The following is a 22341-nucleotide window of genomic DNA, read 5'->3' as shown; positions in this document are numbered from 1 at the left end:
TCCCTTCAACTCAGAGCAACCAACGAAGGATGAGATTAACTTCACAATTGGTTAGCAAGATCATGCTTCTACAAAAATGTGAAAGATCAAAGTATAGAAACTTGTATTTTATCAACCATGACATATCACTTTAATAATGAAATCTATTTTCGCTTGAAACTTTCCCGGGATCCATTAAACAAGTTTGGTACTATCAGCAAAATTGATGCTTTTATCGAAGGAAACTGCGAACAACTAATGATCTGTTGGAAATAATGACGACAGTTCATAAGAACATTGTGGTATGGCATATATGAGATAAAACTTTATTGAGTAAATAAATTACTATGTATTTCTAAGAGTTCTATTAAAAATATTCTAATTATGAAATTGAGGACGTGATCTATTACGTATTTATAACACTAAAAATTTAAGGCCGATCTTTTCAAGTGTCAAATCATCTTTTGTGCATGTTTTCGATTTCTTTGTAGCACCCGTTTATAAATTAATGATGTACTGCGCCAACTTAATAATTAATATTAGAACAGCAAAAAGCCTCTTAACCCTACGTAAGCACATATATAACTTTGAAAGAGGGTAAATGAGTGTTGTCACTGAAACTATGTGGTACCTATGTTAAAATTTTAATCAACTTTAGTCATGGGTTTCATAAGTATGAGTTTAGACTTGAAATAGTAATTGATTTTTTAACTCTTGATAAGGTTTTTTTTATTTCCCTTAAAATAATGTATTTTGCTTTTACCTTGGCCAAAAATAAATATAGTTCAAAAAGCTAAAAACACGCTTTTATGATAAAATCAACTAAAAAGTAGAAAAGTATTCTATTTCATTCTTTCATACATGCAGGGTAAGATAAGGATGTATGTTGATCTCTTTCTACAGAAAAACGGAGTTACTTACTGACAAACATATTTCTTCAACAAACATGATTCTTAGATGTATACTTTTGGGAGGCAATACGCCAGATACGAGTATATGTAGAGAATTTAAATAATACTCAAAATTAATGTTTAAAACATTTATTATTTCATTTTCGATTCTGACACTCGATTACTAAATTACGCTTCACCAACGGTAAAGCTTTATGATGTAAATAAATAAAACTTAATAGATTTAAATACATAACATCAAATTAATACAGCTCATTTGGTTACCGCATTAGACAATAAAATATTCAAAAAATAGAAATCAATACAATAAAATAGTTGTGGATTTTTCAAAACATAAATGCTACAATAACTTGGTCTGAGTTACAGCAGAGTAAATAGAGATTTTACAAAAATTACATTAATAACTTTATACAAATTTTATCCTTTCCTATATCATATTTATTTATTTATATTACTTATTATGAAATTGAAACGCTTAAGGCACAGCGAAATTACACCTAACTAGAATGTACACCTATCGTAGACACTTGGTAACAATCATTATACTATTTCTCAAATTGTGATATGTACAAAAATATTTTCCATCTTTACTATCTAGAGTTATATTACAGTTGCGAATAAAACAAAACAAAAGATATACTCAATGGAAATCAATATAAACAGAAATGCAATACATAATGGAATTTCAGTAGAACTAGAGCACCGTAGTTGAATAAATAATAATCACTCGATACTAACACAACAGAAATTACTTAGTAGAGACAAATGTTAAAGACACCAAATAATATAATAAACTACGATTATACTTTTGTACTCCACACACTTAAACGCATTGGCACAATTTCACTAAACGTTGAGTCTTGAATATCGGTTCCCTAGAACCGATACTCCTCAAATCAGGCACACGAGTTATTTCTTCTTTGCCTTTCTAATGATTTTCTGTGAGTGTGACGTTTTCTCGCTATTATTGCTCCCAATATCACAACAACGGCTAACCCCACTCCTATACCTATCCACCAATATGTGTTATATGACGCTTCTTTGGGATTGATGCTTTCATTTTGATCTCCAGCAGCCATCGGATTCTTTATTTCCAAAACACCAACAGTAGATGTTTCAATACTAAATTTGGAATTTGGTTCGTCGCCAGTATCGATTATATTTTCGTTTAGATTGTGGCTTTCAACTTCTTTGCTACTCTTAATATCTATTTCATCTGGTATCTCGTTCTCTTCAGGAATCTCAACTTCTTCCGTAGGAGGTTCACTAACCGGTGGTTCCACATAGTCATCTACATAGTTACTCTCAGCTGATGGATCCAATTGATTATCTAAATACTCATCTAAAAACCTAAAGTAGTCTGTGAGGCCGGTGTATTCTAGATTATTCTCTCGTTTCGCCAGTAAATCGCTGACCATTTCTGGCCAGATTGATCCATAACCTTGCATCATAGCATCCCTACAACAGAATAAAGATGTTTAGTAAAACAAATTATGACAACTAAATGTAAAAAAAAAATAATGTTTTCATTTCTTACATGAGACGTTCGTTGTTTTCTCCAACGTGTTTTACTAAGTCGTAGTCATCGGAAACCAGTTCTTCGGCAAAAGATTGGTAAATTTGGTATTTCAGTATTAGCCCCATGAATTTTCTAAAATATAATAAAAAATTAAAACATATAAAATTAATGAAAAAATATTTTTAAAACTAAAGAAAAAAGTCTTTACCCAATATAAGGTTTATTGAATATAACGTAAGGATCTCCAAGGATATCCGAATCAGATGTTTCGATGAGAGAGAAATTTCGTCGAAATTCGCTCCAACTCGAGCCTATACTTGAAGGTGGAATTCTTCCCATTAAAACATTCAGTCTCCATTCGTCAGCAGCCATGAAATAGTTCAACCTAAAAATATATTAAAATGTATTTGTCATTGGAAAGGTGAAAAAATTCATACTATTATGAACGAAAATTATGGAGAGCCAATAAAGGAAAATAATACAATTTTTTCTTACAAGAGGAATAATATTCATCGAACATGGATCATGCAAATGTTACGTCGCATCTTTTACATACATATGTAAAACGTCTATAATTCTAAAGTCGTGATGAGTACACATGTACTTATTAGGATTGTTAAGCATTTTTTGGAAAATTATAGACGTTTGATCATTAACAAAGAAAATTGTTGATTTCAAATAACTTACTTTGGCAGATCACGCAAGGCAATTATCAATTGTAGTACAAGACGGTGATGATTTGGATTATAATTGAATCTGTCCAATGGATACAATCCAACTCGATTCAACGTATGTGGATTCAATGACAATAAGGACGCAAAACCAGGTATTGCCTCATATATAGCTGAAAAGAGAAATAGATATTTTGAAACAAAACTCAGCATGTTAATTTAGAAATTGTACATGTATGAAATTCTTGTTTTATTTTATTATCATTTCTTCAATCATTTTCAATTATGATTATTGCAAATAATTATTGCATTGCAAATGTTTCATTAAGCTCAATATCATTTGCCACCAACGAATATCATTGGATTTATTTATGAAATAATACTTTATATGTAAGAAAATAAAAACACATTGCAAACCTGAGTAACGTGACGCTTCTCGCAGTACATATGTATTATTGCTATGTAAAGCCGTAATCATTTTATATTTGATCTTCATCAGTATTTCATGTGCTTCCATATAGTTCTCTATGCTTATGTCCTTGCATGTCACAAACCTCATCCTGTTAGGTTTACACCAGTCCACGATCTCAGTAGGACATGTTGCGTTGAAAAGCGACTCGTTCATAATAAGTGGATCAATGTCACCTAATTGTAATATATTAAGGAGTTTTTCTGCTTCTTTGTACAGTTTTTGACCGCCAAGTTCCTTTAAAATAGTTACATTTATAAAACCATGTTCTTATATTGTTATTATTTGTGAAGAAATTTAAATTCATGTTTCTTACTTTTAATTGTAGATTCGTATGCAATTTTAAATATACATCAGGATGTTTCGGCAACAATAATTCAATTAGATTGGACCAGTCATCGCCGTTAAGAGACCCTGTAAATAATTTCTCAATTAGAAACCTTAAAAATAGCACTGTCCCGGGCACCAAATATTTCTGTACAGAGAAAACCAGTTTTACGAAAATAAATTTGGGAGACGTATTGTTGTATTAATATTAACCATAGGTTATGAATAGAATCAATAGAGAACATTATACTAACTGAAAATCGTAATAATATTTTTTCAAAACAGAACTGATTCGTAACAAGGCTCTCGTGCAAAATTTTAGCAGCAAAACATATATCACAGATTTTATTGGAGCATAGAAAAAGGCACATATTGTACCTTTGGGAACTTCAAACAGTAAAACGCCGGGATCCCTGTCCCGGGAGCATCGCTCTAAATATTTTACGCCTTTGGCAAATCGCCTTACGTTTAGTTCCAGAATTTAGTGAAGCTCGCCGTATCGCTGGTCATAAATTATGGGGAGTTGTTTAAAGAATTTTGTAACGTTAGTAACCATAAGTTAAGGTTGTGGGCGTGTATGCTGCTATGGTCTATATTGCAATGAGTTAAGGGAAGTTTTGGGTTGCGTCCTCACAGCAGATTAATATTAGCTGTTACGGAGCTACGATCCGACAACGTAACAACTGTTTACGAAATATATCACCGTATTTCCCGTCACCATTAAAAACAATGTAATAAATTTTATTTCGCTTCTTAAATCTTTATGCAAATTTTACCAAAATAAGTAAGCTGAATTGTAAAGTAACCTGAATCGTAATAATACGATACTATACAAAATATATTTGAAGGTACAAAAATCGTCAACAAAGTTAACAAACTAAAGAAATAAAAAGCTAATATGAAATCTTATTTTTCAAACCAGTTAATTTATACCTAGATAAAAAAAACGAACTGCAAAATCTAATGCAATGATATCAACTTACTTAGTAAATGTACCGCCAAGGGCTTCCCCACGGCTTCCGAGCCCTTCAGTCTGAGGGCGACGTATTTGTGTAGCTTCAAGTACAAAGGCTTCACGTGGTCCCAAATCTCCCGAGCTTTGAGCAACGCACCCTCATACTCTCCCAGCGAGTCCCAGTATTCTTCCACTGTGTTGTAACCTTAAAATTTTATGCTTAAATTATCTCCTGTTATACGCTATACGTTCAATCAATCGGTACTATCAATATCAATCTATCAATATCAATGTCAATTGTAACAAGAAAGTAAGAAAAATAATTCACAGTATTGCACAAAAAATACTGTAATACTAGAAAACATACGAAACAAATAATAAAACACTTAATAAAATAATATTATTAACTTAAAGTTAAATCAAAATGTTAAAACAATTACTTTTCCCAAATATATTTCTGATATTTTATTCCTTTTGAAATTAAAAGTAAACACCTTCAATATCACTTTCACGAGATATAATCAAAATACGTAATACGTCGTTATCCTTTCAATATTTATCGCTCCACAGGATCAGTTAGCACGCGAGGCGCTCGTAACTTTTTGTGTAAATATTACGATATAAAGCCATCTCTGTACAATGGGAGATAACTTTTAACTTTTCACTAATAGCCTAGTTGAAGTTCGGTCTCTCAGTCAGGGGGGTCGAGGTTCGAATCCCAAGAATAGGAGCCGTGATTCATCAAACATTTTGCTTGTGTTATAAATTAGTTATCCCTCACAATAAAGGTGAAGGGAAAAGAGTTCTTAAAAAGTTTTCAAGGTTGGGTGAAGTCTACTAATTCGCACTTGAGTGCAAATATGTTATGTATCATTAAAAATACAGATATATTGATAAGAAAAGCCAACAAACAAAAGTTTATTGCCGAATTTTGCAGTGGTGGTAGTGTGCTATAAACCTGAATTCGTATATCCTTTATTGAAAGTTGTGCCGAATTAGAAATTAATTATAACTCGTGTAAAGGAAAGCAGGAAGCCTGGGAGTTGTCCATAAAGTTCTAACAATTAGATAAAGTTAGATCTACGTTAGACATGTTAAAAGCTTTAATTAATAAGTTTCACATACACTTCGAAAGTGTTAAAACTTGAAAAATTGAGGAACTGTCTTCTTCTTTGAAGAGTGCGTCTACGGGGAAGATACCTTCTAAGATATTTTAGCTTAACCCTCAGGGATAGCATTTCTGTGGCCAACATCAGGTAAAACTAATATGAGGTAGACTACCCGTTCATTTGCTTTATCCATCTTCTGATATAGTTTCACAATTTCAGCTTAATCGTCGTCAGTGACACTTGCACCTTATATGGGGCGTCGTAAAAATTTACACATTCGGAATTCTCTCGGAAAATCTGATCGTTAGAAGAGATTGAAATTTAAACCAATTAGTGTCGATCAAAGCGTGGCGTTAATAGGAATAATTATACCGCCTTTGGTTTAATTGACGTTATCGGACTTAATATTCTTCGGACGGACATTTATGAAGGCGTCAATGGTAATTATTTTAAAATTTCAAGATTTTTTGAAAATTACTTAACTCAGTTATGAACATTGACTTTTTGTTTCTGAAATCGAATTTTCATAATCCTTCCGAAGGTGCTATAATTTTGAAACAGCGAATGGCTTTCAATAATTTATTAATAAAATACTTCAAAACACATATTAAAAATATGTTACCTATGGAACGAACGAATCTAAGCTAATGAAACCGAGTACGTGGAACTGAGTAGATAAGATTCGCAAATTCAATTATTAATGATATATGAATACCACGACAATTACTATATTATTATATACCATTTGTATTTCTTATTCAAACAAAAATCTTTTATTTTGACTAAGATAAATAGAACACGTTTGTATTCCACTGCACGAGACGTGTATAAATAGAAAAGGAAATAAATAAGCATACTTCTCGGAGGTAATTAATCTATCCTACTCACTGTTTTCCTTAGAAGCGTTCCGTAGCAGAGGAAGTATTTGCTCTAAAAACTCGCCCATGTCTGGTAGATTCTTGTCCCACGCCTGTTTCATTTGTACAAGAGTATTCTCATCCTGCTGTCTAGCCATATTGTAGTGCAGTTCTGAGAACAAAACAATAACTATTAAATAGTGAATAAAACATCACAAACAAATAGAAACAAAGAATACAAAGCTGTTTGTTATTTATTATTTGATAAATGAAAACTAGGAACAAAATGGAATCGACAATTTATTTAATAAAATAACATTCATGAAATCAATATAAATATTTCTGCAAACAAACACAAACATTATTTTAGAATCATAAAGTAAAGGTCAAAAGGAATAGATGTTCATTATAAAGAAATTATTGGACAGAAAAATGTTAGACATAATGAATTTGGTACACTATTAATTAAAGCTAGAAGCTATGCTCATAAATAAGAAATTTATTTTTACCGAATAAATATTTTAACTTTTGCCAAACATTAATCACAATATACGGCAAAGACAACTAAAAATGGCTGGCAATTTCTTAGAACATTTGAAGACGACCCAAAAATTAAAGCAAGTCGCCAAGAAATCGTTTGTAATTATTCAGAAAAGTACAAAATTGGCTTAAGGACCATGTTATACTAACACCGAGTAACATATTTGAGATGAATAAAATACAAATTTTAGTGACTAAACAGTGGTTGAAAGTGAACGTCCCATCGGGTAGGCGCGAGGTTTAAATAGCCCTTTTAGTTATGTGCGGATTTTGAATTAATCACTAATAAATACACATTAAAATCCTTTAAAAAAAGTACTCAAAGGTGTGTGTGAAGTCCACCAATCGTACTTACCCAGCGACCTGATGGACTATGGCCAAAATACCTTTTACTCCGCAGAGACATGTGCTCAGCAGTGGAACAGTAATGGGTTGTCTACGTCCCATTATTGTTTTTAATAACAACTGATAATTACCAAGTGGTTAAAAAACTTGTGTTTCGGGAGTCAATCGGCAACCTGTCAATCGGGATGTTCAAAATTCGAAGCTCTGACAGTGACCTCTGATTTTTCACAGGAAGATATTAAAGGATGTAAGTACATAGTTCAACATAACTTTGGTTTGATAATACTAATGAAATATGACAACTATTTATCGCTTATCGCGTACCCTTTCATGATACAACGCGTGAGTGCTAAAGATGAGAAATTAACATTTTACGTGGCCATCCGTTTTGAGCGTCAAGTTAATAAAAAGTTTCGTATGCTTTCAAATATTCGTAACGCCTTGGAAATTATTCTGCTTAGATAAGCTGATATCGCTTTTATTTGACTTTTACCTTTCTGCTTTCATTAATTCAATTTATTCTTGGTTCTCATGAACGAGATGATTTCGTAATGAATATTTTGAGATTTCAAGAAACAGATTTTATACATTATATTTTACGATTGTTGTATAAATTATAATAAGCTTTTGTACAAAGCGTTAAGATTCTATTAACTTGGTGACATCTTATACAAATATTGAATGAACTGTACAATTAGTATGTTTTGACATATCTTGGTTTTCCTACTTTTCTTACCTATGTATGTATTCTGGAAAAAATAAAAATATCCTATTGAAATTGTTCACGTGACTTCCTGAATTATACTTATCATAACAATGGATTCAAATATGTGTAAACCCTGCGAATGAAATATATCTGGCGAATTCAGTGAAACAGTATATTTCTCCGAATACTTTTATTTGTGCAGTGCAGTAAATAAACAGTATTTATTCAAAATTATTCATACATCCAAAACAGTACATTATTTGTACTAAAACATTATTTATTTCAAATTAAAACGTTGTCATTTTAACACAAATAAGAGCTTGAATACTTATAATAGCAATATTGTATTAATAAAATGCAGTTTTAGTAAAATGTTCTGAATCGGTTTTATAGCTACCATTTCCCGCTTTATACAAGTACTTAGAACTAGTGCATGCAACTGGTGTATTCTACCTAGATGTGAAGTAGGGTTAGTAAAGTTGAAACGTTCTTTGTGGTTCTGGTGGCGGTTACATGCAATTTATTAGTGCTTCAAGAAAATTGTATTTTATGTGAATGTTTTTCTTCAAAATTTGGGGATTTTAGTTAGTTGAAGTATAATTTATGAAGAAGATAGAACCCCATGTGGTTTGACTTTGGGGGCATCATCGTAACACCCTTTTCTGCCTAATAACAGCAAGGTTAAGCGCTGCTGTATACCGATTTGAAGGGTGTAATAATAGAAATATATTTATCCGAGACGTTCAAACTCTATACGACCGTTAGGTATGCCTGTTAGCTTATTTGGGGTTGATTACAGATGTCCATGAGCGACATTAGCCACTTAGGATCAGGAACTGCGTGCTCGATTTCCAATATAAATAATCAGCAAGCGAGCAGTGCGTGCAGCATACCTATTTTTAAATTGTCAATTACGTTCATAGATATTTCTAATGGACACCATATAAATTACGAGTCCTACCTGGAGTTTATTACATGCGTTGTAACGACTAAGGACTAAGGAACGTCTGGAATCAATGGATCTGTTTCAAGCTTCACGTAAACAGAACACAATAGCGCTACAATACATAACTATGTGTATGCAACACTATATGCGCGCTGCTGTGAGAAATCAGTAATAGGAGTTGAGGTAGTTGAAATGATATTCCGATGTACCACTATCTAAATATCTTGTCTCATTCGTGATCATGCATAACAAGTTTGTAAAACATATATGGGTACTCATTCTTTATTATTTAGTTTAGTTTCCTCCTCACCATATTTAAATGTTTTATAATATTTATGTATTTATGTATACACCGCGAAGATCAGCATCATAGGACCGTATCCAATCTCCGTCCTATGACACTTCAACCGATCCTAATTGTAACTAAAACAGCATACTCATTGTGAATCAACTACAAAATACTCATTTGTGAACTAATGCGAATTACGAAAAAAACTCTGTGAATCTAATCACAGCGTTTTAATGACTTTACATACTTCACATGTATAACACACAACATTGTTACAATATACGTATATAACTAAAAGAACGGACAGACGGACGGACGGACAGACAGCGAAGTCTTAGTAATAGGGTTCCGTTTTTACCCTTTGGATACGGAACCCTAAAAACCAAGTATCATGCGTGAGCTATCAATAAAATCAGGGCACAGTACCTTATTCGATTCATTCGGTCTGCCACTGCAATTGCAGCAAGGCTCGCATATATGAATAAATGAAAACAAAATGAATCCCATACCTCGGAGCGTACAATTGGTGTGTGTGCCGCAGTGGTAATCAGTGGCGAACCGCAGTTTGTTCAGCGCTGTGTCCCCAAATGTCACCAGCTGGAACAAGAAATTCTAATTTTATACAAATGAATATGATCATTGTTACGAAATTGCATAATAATATCGTAGATTTGACGAATTGTTCAATAGTAATTAATTGTTGCTCATGTGGTGAAGGGCAAGGAATTGCATGATCTTTAAACTAAGTTATCAGAAATAGTATTTGCAGGAATAATAATAAAGCGTAGTACACAAATAATACAAAAATTAAGTGACTATCATAGATAAGTGCGATAACGATACTATCAGCGATAAGTGCGATAAAAAAACTATTTAACTAACTAAACGTGGAAGAAATGTGGATTATTTCACTACCACAATTTAGATAAATCCGACGATAACTCATATGTTAAAATCAAGTCTTTTGGGTTGCTGGGAGGTCTTAACTATGAGACATACAATACCAGCCCTCGAAAAACATTACTCGAAAATGAAATGAAGTCCATTTTTAATTATTATCGGTTCAAAATTACTTAACTACATTAAAAAAAGTATCGAGTCCAATACAATGTGTTGCTATTATATTATTTGGTATTCATTAAAATAATTTTAACTACTCAACGCTTATAATAACTGTAATAAAACGAAATGGTTCCCAAAAGACACTTTCATTCATGGATACATTTCTGGAAAAGCTTCGTGTCCCAAGAGTGCAATTCTCTTTATTAAATTTCCAAGTTTTTGTATTAAAATGCATATAACGTGCATAAAAATACGTTTAATTACTTTTGTGGATAAGATAGTAAAATCTTGGGATTAATTTGTATTCATTCCTGATATAAAGCGGGGAGAGATAAGGCATTCTTAGTCCTCAGATGCATTAGTGGGCAACCACTGGTAAGATGTCAGTTTCATTATGCTTGGATTATGTTGGATGCAAGACACTAATATCAAGCAAGGAATTTATGACTTGTCAGGAATGCAAGCATAAATATGATTTGCCTTGTGCCAATCTCTCGCCAAAACGTTATAAGAGATTGAACCACGAAGTAAGGCTCAAATGGAAATGTATTGAGTGCAAGAGCAAGTTACCAAAACCAGATAACACCAATACGCCAATCCGTGCCCTTCTTTACTCTAAAACTGAAGACGACACAGAGATTGATGAAGATAGTTATGTAACCATTCGAAAAACCAAGACTGACTACTCAATACCAGACAATATAAGGGAGGTTTGGAGCAGTGACATGAAGAAGGATATCGAAGCAATAATCGAGGAAACAATTGCAAGAACGGTATCAAAACAACTCACAGCTATCATCAGTCAATGCTCGACGTTTCAGGAATCACTGGTATTTTTAAGCGGGCAATATGAGAGTCTCAAACAGCTTCTAGGTACAACCTCAACGGAATTGAAGCATATCAAAGATGAGAATAAGACTCTTAAAGAAAGTTTGAATTCTTTGACTGCACGTTGCAAAGTCCTAGAAGACGAAAATATAAAACAGCAACAATGGGTCAGGCTACAGAATGTGGAGATCATTGGCGTTCCTGAAGAAAAAGACGAAGACACTGTTACTATTGTCCAAAAAGTATCGCAACAAATAGGTGTCCGTATTGATCCATCCGACTTAGAGTTTGCTCATCGCGTACAGCCGCGTCGGCAGGGAAGCGCCGTCAGCGCGCGGCCTATTATTGCTCGCCTGCGACAACGGGCGGTCAAAGATCGTATTGTAGCTGCTGCGCGTAAATTTCGTAATTTAAATACCCGAGATATAGGAATGGAAGGTGAAACTCACAGAATATTTATTAACGAACATCTATCAAAAGAAAATAAAATGCTACTGACATCTTGCAAACATAAGGCCAAAGAGTTAAATTATAAATACATCTGGACAAAAAACTGTCGGATTTTTTGCAGAAAGAACGAGACTTCTCCTCCCATTCCTATAATTTCTTCACGAGATCTTGGAAAAGTAGTTTAAAGTGTTTGTTGGTAGTGTTATTTTTTAGTTTATTTTTTTTGCTTTAGCTGTAATTATATTATATTTGGCTTGCACTATTACTACACACTTAAACTTGATAATTTTCTTACACTTTATTATTCGTATAACCTATACAAAATAATTAAATGTATACAAATACATTTACTTTACATATTATACACGCACATATATAATAAATATAATACAAATATAATAAATATATATTTTATTTTTAAAATAGTATATACCCACTTATTACATATTAAATATTATATACAAAAAATAAGAATAAATAATTCAGTACATTACAATATTACTTGTATAATAATTATTTTATTTAAACACAATATACATTTAATATGTTATCTGCTAATGTATAATCTTATGATGGAAATAGGCATTATTGTAAACTTCACAAATCAAGTTATGAGTCAATATCAGTGTTATATATATGTTTATCTTAATAATGGATGACACATTGAGAAAACTAAAATTCTATTATCAAAATTCCCGAGGATTGAGGACAAAGACCAATGAATTTTACAATAATCTACTACTTCTAGATTCCGATATTGTATTGTTAACAGAGACATGGCTCTGTGACAGAATATTAGATTCTGAGTTAAGTGATAACAAGTTTGTTGTATTCCGCAAGGATCGAGGTTCATTAGGGGGCGGTGTTATGATATTGTGTGTTCCAAGCCTTCAAGCTCGCGTGCGCCCTGAATGGCATAGTAAAGACGTAGAATCTTTATGGATTACAGTATCCGCTCAAACTATTGGTTCAGCGTACGATCTTCATGTTGCAGTTGTTTACATACCCCCTGACAGTCATCTTCCGTCTCGGTTGCAAACATTCATATGTACGTTGTGTCAATTACGTGATAATCATCCCAGTGACCACTTTATAATTACTGGTGATTTTAACTTGCCATGCATTGACTGGGGTCATGATGAACCTGTTGTGCGAAAAAAGGGAACGATGGATATCCAGAACTTGGCAATTAATTTGATTACTCAGACATCGTTTTTGGGCTTAACACAATATAATAGAATTATAAATAAAAATGGTAACATTTTGGATTTAGTCTTTTCTGATTCACCAATAATGTCATATAAATCATCTCATACATTAGTAAATGAGGACACGTATCATCCTGCACTTTTTATAGTTGCTTCAGACTTTTTAATTCCTTCCCTAAAGCCTCAACAACGTGTAAAATATCAATTTAAACGTGCTGATTTTGATAGTATTACTGAAACTCTAAGTAAACAAGACTGGTCCTTTATAAATGACAGTAGTTATGATGACGATATTATAATAAATATTTTTTACTCAATTCTCAACGATTGCATACAAAACCACGTTCCGTTAATCCACTGCTCTAACACCTATCAATATCCAATTTGGTATAGTAAAGCATTAATTAAACTTGTAAAAGAAAAATATAAAACTCATAGAAATTGGAAAAGATTCCATAATCCAATTGATTACAATCATTTCTCAGAATTAAGATCAAGGCTTAAAGAACTGCAATCAAAGTGCTATAATTCATATGTAACTTTTTCACAACAAAACATTAAACGTAATCCAAAATTCTTTTGGTCTTATATAAAATCCAAAAAGCAAAATGACAGTAACTACCCTCAACATATGATATATGACGACATATTATTAAATACACAATCAGATATATGTACCGCGTTTAATAAGTTTTTTAAAATAAATTTTACCGAACAAGCTAGTACATACCAATTCGACTCATTTGGTGAAGACGACAAAACAATCACTATTCATGACATTAATGTAACAAGTGAATATATTCTTAAACTATTAAAAAATTTGGACACATCAAAGAGTTCAGGCAGTGATAACATCTCGCCTATATTTTTTGTAAAATGTGCTGAAGTCTTATGTAGCCCTATAGCTTCTATGTTTAATAGATTTTTTCAGAATGGTTACTTTCCTAAAGTCTGGAAACAAGCTCATATTGTACCCATACACAAAAAAGGTTTAAAAACATCAATAGAAAATTATCGCCCAATATCTATCCTTAATGTTCTTAGCAAATTGTGTGAAAAAGTTGTTTATAAACATATATATCCAGTTATTGCTAATTCTATTCCTAATGAACAACACGGTTTTATGAAAGGTCGATCAACAGTCACTAACTTAGGAGTGTTCATTGACCATGTGTCGAGTGGCATGGATGATGGACATCAAGTTGATGTGATCTACACGGACTTTGAGAAGGCGTTTGATCGTGTAGATCACATTATACTGCTACGAAAATTATTAGTATTGGGTATACACGGTAACCTTCTCAGGTGGATTGAGTCATACCTCATTAATCGTTCCCAAGCAGTCGTAGTAGGGGGATCTCGCTCGGACTTTATTGAAATATCATCAGGAGTACCGCAAGGTTCTATTCTCGGTCCTCTTCTGTATGTGTCTTATTTATATGATATTAACAGTTGTATTAAAAATGCAAGTTTGCTTATGTATGCAGACGACACTAAAATTTACATGAACGTAAGAAATATTAAAGACTGTCTTGCATTACAGGATGATCTCAATAGATTGGGTCGTTACTACGTTAAAAACCGAATTGGTATCAATTTAAATAAATGTTCCTTTGTAAGCTTCACAAGAAAAAGATATCCCATTAACTATACATATCAAATAAACAATGTCGACCTTACTAAAAATTACTCTGTTAGGGACCTTGGTGTTGTTATTGACTCCAAATTAACATTTTCTGACCACATAGATACAGTTGTAAATAAGGCTTATAAAAACCTTGGCTTCATACTAAGAGTAAGTCGCCCCTTCTCTGATTTAGGTTGTTTTAAAATCTTATATTACTCTTACGTAAGAAGTATTCTTGAATACTGTAGTCCTATCTGGAATCCTAGTTATGTAACTTATATTAAAACATTAGAGAACATTCAGATCAAATTTATGAAACACCTCAACTATCGATGTTCTCATACATTCTTAAATTATGAGGATTCATGTTTATATCATCATCTCATGCCTCTTGAGTGTAGGCGCAATGTAATTGATATGGCCTTTTTGCATGGTATTTGTAATGGGTACATAGACTGTCAAGCTTTGCTATCAAAAATTTTGAGTTTTAATGTTCCAAAAAAGCGTACAAGGCACGCGGGAAAATCTTTATTCGCTGTCGCTCAGACCAAAAGTAATTATGCACAAAATTCACTCGTCATTAGATACAAAAAAATTATAATAAAAGATTTAACACAATAGACATTTTCAATACAAGTAAAAATAGTTTTAAAAAAGAGGTACATAAAGTCCTTAATAATCTCCATATTAGTGACTAAGTAAACGTAAAATTGAAATATTATTAGTAGGTATATAAATTATAATTAACATCTTTAGTATATAGATTATTATACATATGTGTGTGTTTATCTTTAAAATTAATTATATATTTATACCTGTATTTATATATATTAATACCTACCTATTTATAAAACTTACTTATTCGTGCTGTTATGTTTAAAAAATTGTAAATCCGTAATTGGCTGTAGGAAATACTATATAAGAAATGTATTTGTATGATTTTAAGAGCTGTGGATTTTGTAATAATTAAATAAATAAATAAATAAATTACATATAAAGATAGGCGTTTGCCTTCAGTTAGACTGCATACTACTTTTTACTATTATTACGAATTATTAAAAAGAAAAAGCCAATTGCTTATTAAAAATACACCGCATGTCACTCCCACAACTTAAATCATCTCACACATTAAAATATATTGGACATCTCATACATTAAAATCTGCCAAGCCAAGTTTGGTCTGTATTGCTGTAGAAGTGCCAAAGACTAGGACATACAGACATACCAACGCTAAAAAACAAGCTACGCTAAGAAAAAAATCGAAAGTGAAGTTAAAGGAAAATATCGTAACAAATAATTATATTTGTATACAATTCATTATATTTTTTTAAAGGTAATGACTTAATAATAATTAAGTTTTTAACCGAAATCTTTATAAAAATATGAATCATTCTTGTGAATGAAGTCTGTAGAGATGAATGCTACAATATAATTTTATTTGTAGCACTCAATAAAATATCGACTTTGATTTTGCATTTTTCCCTCGTTTAGCATACCGTTGTCAAGAATTTATGATCCCTAACAAACTGAACGATGCAATTCTATGCGGAGAATATATTATATAGACAGAACTACACATAAAAATAATTCTCGACTGCAATAAAACTATTTGAAGGGATTTATCGCGGTTTTCATCTGATTTATACGTCCCGACGTTTCGGCTACAGGGATTGTGGTTTTGAGCGGATATATTAAATCAAACATAAATACTATTTACTCGCTGCAAAACTCACTTAACGTCAAATGTTACAAGGTATGATTTAAAAATAGTAAAATTTATGGGTTAAATTAAAAAAGGAACATATAAAGACGATTATTTGTCAAAACAACAAAGTTTATTTGTCAAAAAAACAAACAAGTGTCAAGCGGCTGGTTCGTAGCGAAATTTCTTCCGAAGCGGTACTAAGCAAAAGACGTAAGACGTGATAATAATATAAGCCGACGTAAAGAAAGACGTAATAATACCGAAGCGGTAGTAAGCAAAAGACGCAATAATAAGTAGGTATAAAGGAATCATTTTTAATAAATACAATTTAAATTTGAATAAATAACTTCAGGTCAAAAATAAAGAAAATTTGTTGACTTACTCGTACATACAGTACAAAGATAGTTCCATAGCAATCAGACCAGAAAAACAAGAAAAGCCGATAAAATTAATGGTTCTATTTACTTGCCCTAAATCGATTAAATTTTGCATCAATTAAGAAGATTTACAACGTAAAACAAGTTGCTAAGAAAAGGGTTAAAGAGTAATAAAAACTAAAGCAAACGAATATTGTAAGATTAATTCGAGAACCGTGGGCAAAGAGAATTGATGACATCCCAAATCCATTAGGTATATTCAGCACAGCTAATTGAGTAGTTCGATCAGCCTATGATCCGGCAAAGACGGCATTTCCTCCCGCACTGCGACGCCCACATTCATTTTGCCAATATCCGGTTAAGCACAGACTATTGCTTACTAGAGGTAACATACAATTTATTTATTTTCATCCGGAATCTATTTTAGTTATAACATTACATAAACTAAGGAAACGTACTTTAAGGTATAATAGTTTTGCCATTAACAATTAACACAGTACACAGTACAGTACAGTATTCCATTATTGGCCACATGACTGAATAGATGATATAAGATTTTGTCTATCATGCTAGTAAAATGCCAATTTATGCATTTTTAACCTTTTTATTTTTTTGTTAACGAGGGGGAAACCTTCAAAAGGTGCCCGACACCGTGGGAGCGACGACTAGTTATGTGGGACTTTTACCGCACTTAAACTCCCCCGGTGACCGTCCTCAGCGCTGCGTAGAAGACTCCGTGATCTCCTAAGGAACGCAACCGGAGTCCTCTTAGCGCTTTGCCCCGTCGGGCTCCACCCAGATGATTATGAAGCTCGCCACTCCTGGAGCGCACGACAGTATGAGGTCACACATACCATCGGTCTCCCCGGGGTCGCTAGCCGGGCGGTTAGAGCTCCCACTCTTGCCGCTCGCAACCCCGAAAGCCTACTTTTAGTCGCCTCTTACGACAGGCAGAGGATACCATAGACCTATTCTGGTCCCAGAACTACAGGGACATTGTACATTTCTAATCTGAGTAATCACTATAAAAAGTGTGTAGTCTTAAGAATTTAGACTTCTTTATGTTGCTTCATTTTATCATTACACAATCGTTTTGAGACAATCACAGACAGATCGCAGTGACTTTTATGCAATAAATTTATAAATTTATCGGTCTGTCCATACACCAGAAGGAAACATAAATAAAATTCTCCTCTTAACACTTCAAAACTTTTTAATCTACAACGATTTTGCAAAGCTGGAGATATTTATGACTTTAATGCGATGAACAGAAAGCTTAAATCAAATCTCTTAATCTTCACAAATAAATAATAGATATTCTATGAAATGCGCTTGCTCTATGCTTAACTTTACTAAGTTACTTGTACACTATATATAATACAACAACACAATAGTTACAATACAATACAATAGTTATTTGTAAACTGTGCTTTACGATTGAGTTGATACTATGGTTAGATTTTTTTTGATTTTTAATTACCATATCATGCCGCAATTTCTCAAACGTAAATAAAAATATTTATTACACAATTAATGTTATTTACTACCTAGACATACGAATAATTCAAAAAATTAATGGGGTCTAACCTGAAAACCGCCATAAATGTGTAATCCAATGTATTGTAAACCACAACAATACGAAACGGGCACTGTCTATCACAATATGGTATAGATTTGAATGTGGTACAACCCTTTGAGGTTCGACTGAGGTTAAGCGCTGCTATGTTCTGGTTTAAAGGGTGTGGTATAGGAGGTATACTTTTTCGAGGCGTTCCAGCTTAGTCCTCAGGGGTAGCGGCGCATCTGTGGCCGACCTCAGGTAGGAATATCTAATCTTATCTGGAATTGATTGCCGATGTCCATGGGCGGCAGTAGCCACTTACCATCAGGTGGATACTCGTCTCCCACGCTCCGAGTCTGACACGTAGCTAAAGATAGAAATTGATCCTAACAGCATTAGCAAACGGGTACAATTAACTTAATGTTAATAGGCTTCAGTCATCTGTTATTAACTTGAAATTGACCCTACATTAAGCGGATTAGTAACCACTGATCGCAAATCCCTTAGAATTCAATGCAACCTTTATCGGAAGGTAACGACATTACTTATTACTCGTATAATAGGTATGAGACAGAAATAACTTGATTTTTACTTCGTATGACATAATTAATGACCGCTCTTAATTCTTCTAGCTAAAATAAAACTAGAAGGCTACATAATCAAATAATATGTGACATTTTTATTGTTTCGCAATATGATAATAAGGATTCTTAAAATAACAGTCGAAAAGTTAACTATCTGAATTACGGAATTTACCGCTTCACAAAATAATTATACCTACACGAGAGAATTTAAAGCACTTGGACCAAATTATACATTAATTGCATCCGTTTAAATCCATTTCAATTTGAAATTACTTTGAAATATTTTTGGTTTTTTGATGTGGCGAATATGAAATTGCCTTGAAATATTATTTTGTGAATTTTAAAAATCTCGTTATAAAGCATCAATTCAAAATATTTTACCATAAAAATGTTATTAAATTAATGTATATCGTAACGATAGTATTATACGCTTTTATCATAATCGCTATTTATACAATTAGTAAAGTTAGAAGTAGTTAACAAGTGTATAAACCACTTGATGGTAAATGGCCGCCTAAGCCATTAACGGAAATCTATAATGAATCCTAGATAGGATTGAAGTCCTATCTAAGGTTGGCCATGGATTTTAACAGCGTTTCTATGTCTGAGGACTAAATAAGAATGCTTCGTATGAATTACACTACGCATAAATTAACAGCACAAAGTACAACGTAAAGTACTATATGCAACTAAATATGGAAAAATACAAATGTATTATCATGATCAAATGAAAATAAAATCAACAGTATCTATAATAAAACCCATAAAACAGAAGCAATCATTGAAGTAATGAGCGTTAACTCGGCTGAAACAAAATCGACTATTAATTGCCTTTATGAATTCTCGATTACGATCAACGACCACGCTCGTCGCATTTTCATAATTAACTCGAAAACGCCTTGGATTTACGTTTATAATTAACCTCGTCATCCATTAAATCTTGCTCTAGCGTAAAATGATGATATTTCTTCATTTATTATTATATTCTATTGTTATTTTGTATTCATATTTTACTTTGTTTATTCTTTCCATTTTCATAAACACTTAAGTTCTACGACCTACAAGTCCTGATCGTGGAGACAAGCGAAATTTGAGACACTAGTTTGAATTTATCTAAATTGGTACAAATTTTATCATCCACTTCTACGAAATTGTGGGAGTGTTTTTAAAACACATAAGTGTCTACTTTAAAAAATACATTTTTAAAATTTTGCCTTTTTCTATTTTTAGTTCCATTAGCATCCTAATTATGAGTCCTTTACATTATCGTACTAGCATATTTTAGGAAAATACAAAGAATCCTTGTCACGAATACAAAGAAACATTCCCCACACTAGTCATTTAATAGTCTGATAAAAAGGATCAATTGAATGATTTTTTTTAAAAAACAACGCGTCATATCTTAATGCGTTGTCACGTAGTAATTTGAAATGGTAATATCGTAAGGTAATAGCACCCATTCCGTCGGAGCGAATATTACACATCTCGGCTTATCAGTAAGATGAAAAGATTTTATAACCCTCTTGGAAACAGGAAAATACAACTATTTATCTCTTTCCTTAACTACATGTGTGAGAGAGCAGAGAAATGGGTTGTGAGAAGATGCGTAACTGTTGTGGCATACAATATGCGACTGAATAAATAAATATAAGCAATTTATATCACAGAACACCAGTTAAATACATTTTCATAAAAAAATATCTCTCGTTTTTTAAATTCTGTTATAAAACACTTTTGTAAATCTTTTTTAAACGGTTTTATGAAGCTTGACATTTTGCCATTTTTGTGCTAAAACTTGACTTATAATATAAAATAATAAAATTAAATAAAGTGAATGATTGAAACTTTACTAAGTTTTACATTCAAATATTTTTTTTAAAGTAACGTAGTATACTATTAAGTTCACTTAAAAAAACCATTTCACCTACGGCTACTATATTTATGCAGCTAAAATTAAGGGATGTTCCATGGAAATCTGTCCCACAAATAAATCTGTTCATCTAGTTCCAGCAATAGAGCGGGTTGTAATAGGGCATAAATCGTGGTTTATTTATGGGCTTGTCCCGGCTTATCCATAAAAATAAACGGTCTTCCTGGTTACCTGACCCACATATAGTGATATAGGATTATCGAGCTACCCTCCTGTCTTAATGCCTATGTAGGACCTTTTATTACGTTTATGGTGTTATTAATATAAAAGGGTTTAATGTTATCGTTGTAAGTTTTGATTCTGTCCTACTCTTTAGGAATATTAAGAAGGTTTATTTTACAATTTAATCGTTACTTAGCAAAAAACAGTGAATACGGATAGATCTTTCAAAGTCAAGTTAAAAGCCAGTACTCAGCATTCAATGATACTTGGTGTTCGTTTTGAAATTTGAACGTATCCAACAAATTGCACAAGTCAATTAACTATCTGTTATCGTCGTTAATAAGAAGCTTGGATATTAACGATATCACATTACAAAGTGACTCATTTGATACTACAGTTTAAAAACAGATGCGGGTAGGTGAAGTGGGGACGACACCTTGGCGGCGCTCGAATTAACAGAGAGCGACATTCTGGTCGGAGACTTCAGCAAGAGCAGTCGAATAACGGAGATACTTGTGTAGTTATAATACTTCTAATCACTAGTGTGAACTTACTTACGTGTAATTGTTATATCGTTACTCTGTACCGTTTATGTGACTATATTATTACATGACTTCAAGACCTTCAAGATGACTTTGATTTCATCAGAAGTGTACAAGAACCAGCTCACAATCATGGACGGCGATTCGTAAGTACGAACATACTTGACACAGGAATAAAAACCGTGAGTTAAAACATTATTTTGTCATATGTGAATTCATCTTGGTAGAATAAGTAAAAATGGGGGTAGATAAATGTCGTTGATGTAAGGGCAAACTCATTTGAATTAAGAAAATGGATAGATTGAGACTAGTAATTCAATGGAATGTTAATACCCTCTGAAAATGATATACTTAAATTTTGTGAACAAACTTTACTCTTATCAAATTACTTGTTAACATTGTAAACTGAGGTGTTTACTTCAAAATGAGTGCATTTTCTGTGAAGAAGTGTCTAAAAGTAATTTTGCAAGGCAGTTCTTGTGGTAAATCTGTCTATTTGGTTAAAGTCTGTGGTGTAAAAAGTAAATCCTAATTGTTCTAAAGTTACACCTACTTTGAAATATATATAGAAATACACGTACTTATGAAAATATTTTAAGGATCTTTAATCTTAAATGTCAGGCTTTATAGATATGGGAACCTAATGGTTGTTAATATAGGCTAATGTACGCCAGAAATTGCA

The 22341-nt window shown here is 32.6% G+C and overlaps 1 protein-coding gene across 2 annotated transcripts in view; it reads right to left on the bottom strand.

Moving 5' to 3' along the window:
- Positions 1 to 1003: 1003 nt before the first annotated feature.
- LOC140757972 (angiotensin-converting enzyme-like protein Ace3) overlaps positions 1004 to 22341 on the bottom strand; it is a 245578-nt gene continuing 224240 nt past the window's right edge. For both annotated transcript variants that reach the window (XM_073093897.1, XM_073093896.1), the window contains 9 exons: positions 10133 to 10220; positions 6829 to 6969; positions 4860 to 5036; positions 3866 to 3963; positions 3498 to 3786; positions 3097 to 3253; positions 2618 to 2794; positions 2428 to 2541; positions 1004 to 2348 (listed from right to left, as the gene is read on the bottom strand). In XM_073093897.1, the coding sequence (XP_072949998.1) occupies positions 1787 to 2348; positions 2428 to 2541; positions 2618 to 2794; positions 3097 to 3253; positions 3498 to 3786; positions 3866 to 3963; positions 4860 to 5036; positions 6829 to 6969; positions 10133 to 10220 (1803 nt within the window). In that variant the 3' untranslated portion in view covers positions 1004 to 1786. The remainder of the gene's footprint in view (positions 2349 to 2427; positions 2542 to 2617; positions 2795 to 3096; positions 3254 to 3497; positions 3787 to 3865; positions 3964 to 4859; positions 5037 to 6828; positions 6970 to 10132; positions 10221 to 22341) is intronic.

This window comes from Epargyreus clarus, unplaced genomic scaffold (assembly GCF_041222505.1).
Source record: "Epargyreus clarus isolate Ecla_fem2 unplaced genomic scaffold, WU_Ecla_fem_2.2 ptg000005l, whole genome shotgun sequence".
Classification (NCBI taxonomy): Eukaryota; Metazoa; Arthropoda; class Insecta; order Lepidoptera; family Hesperiidae; genus Epargyreus; species Epargyreus clarus.
The sequence above is the reverse complement of the archived record's forward strand: the minus strand, read 5'-3'. Positions and strand labels throughout refer to the sequence as shown.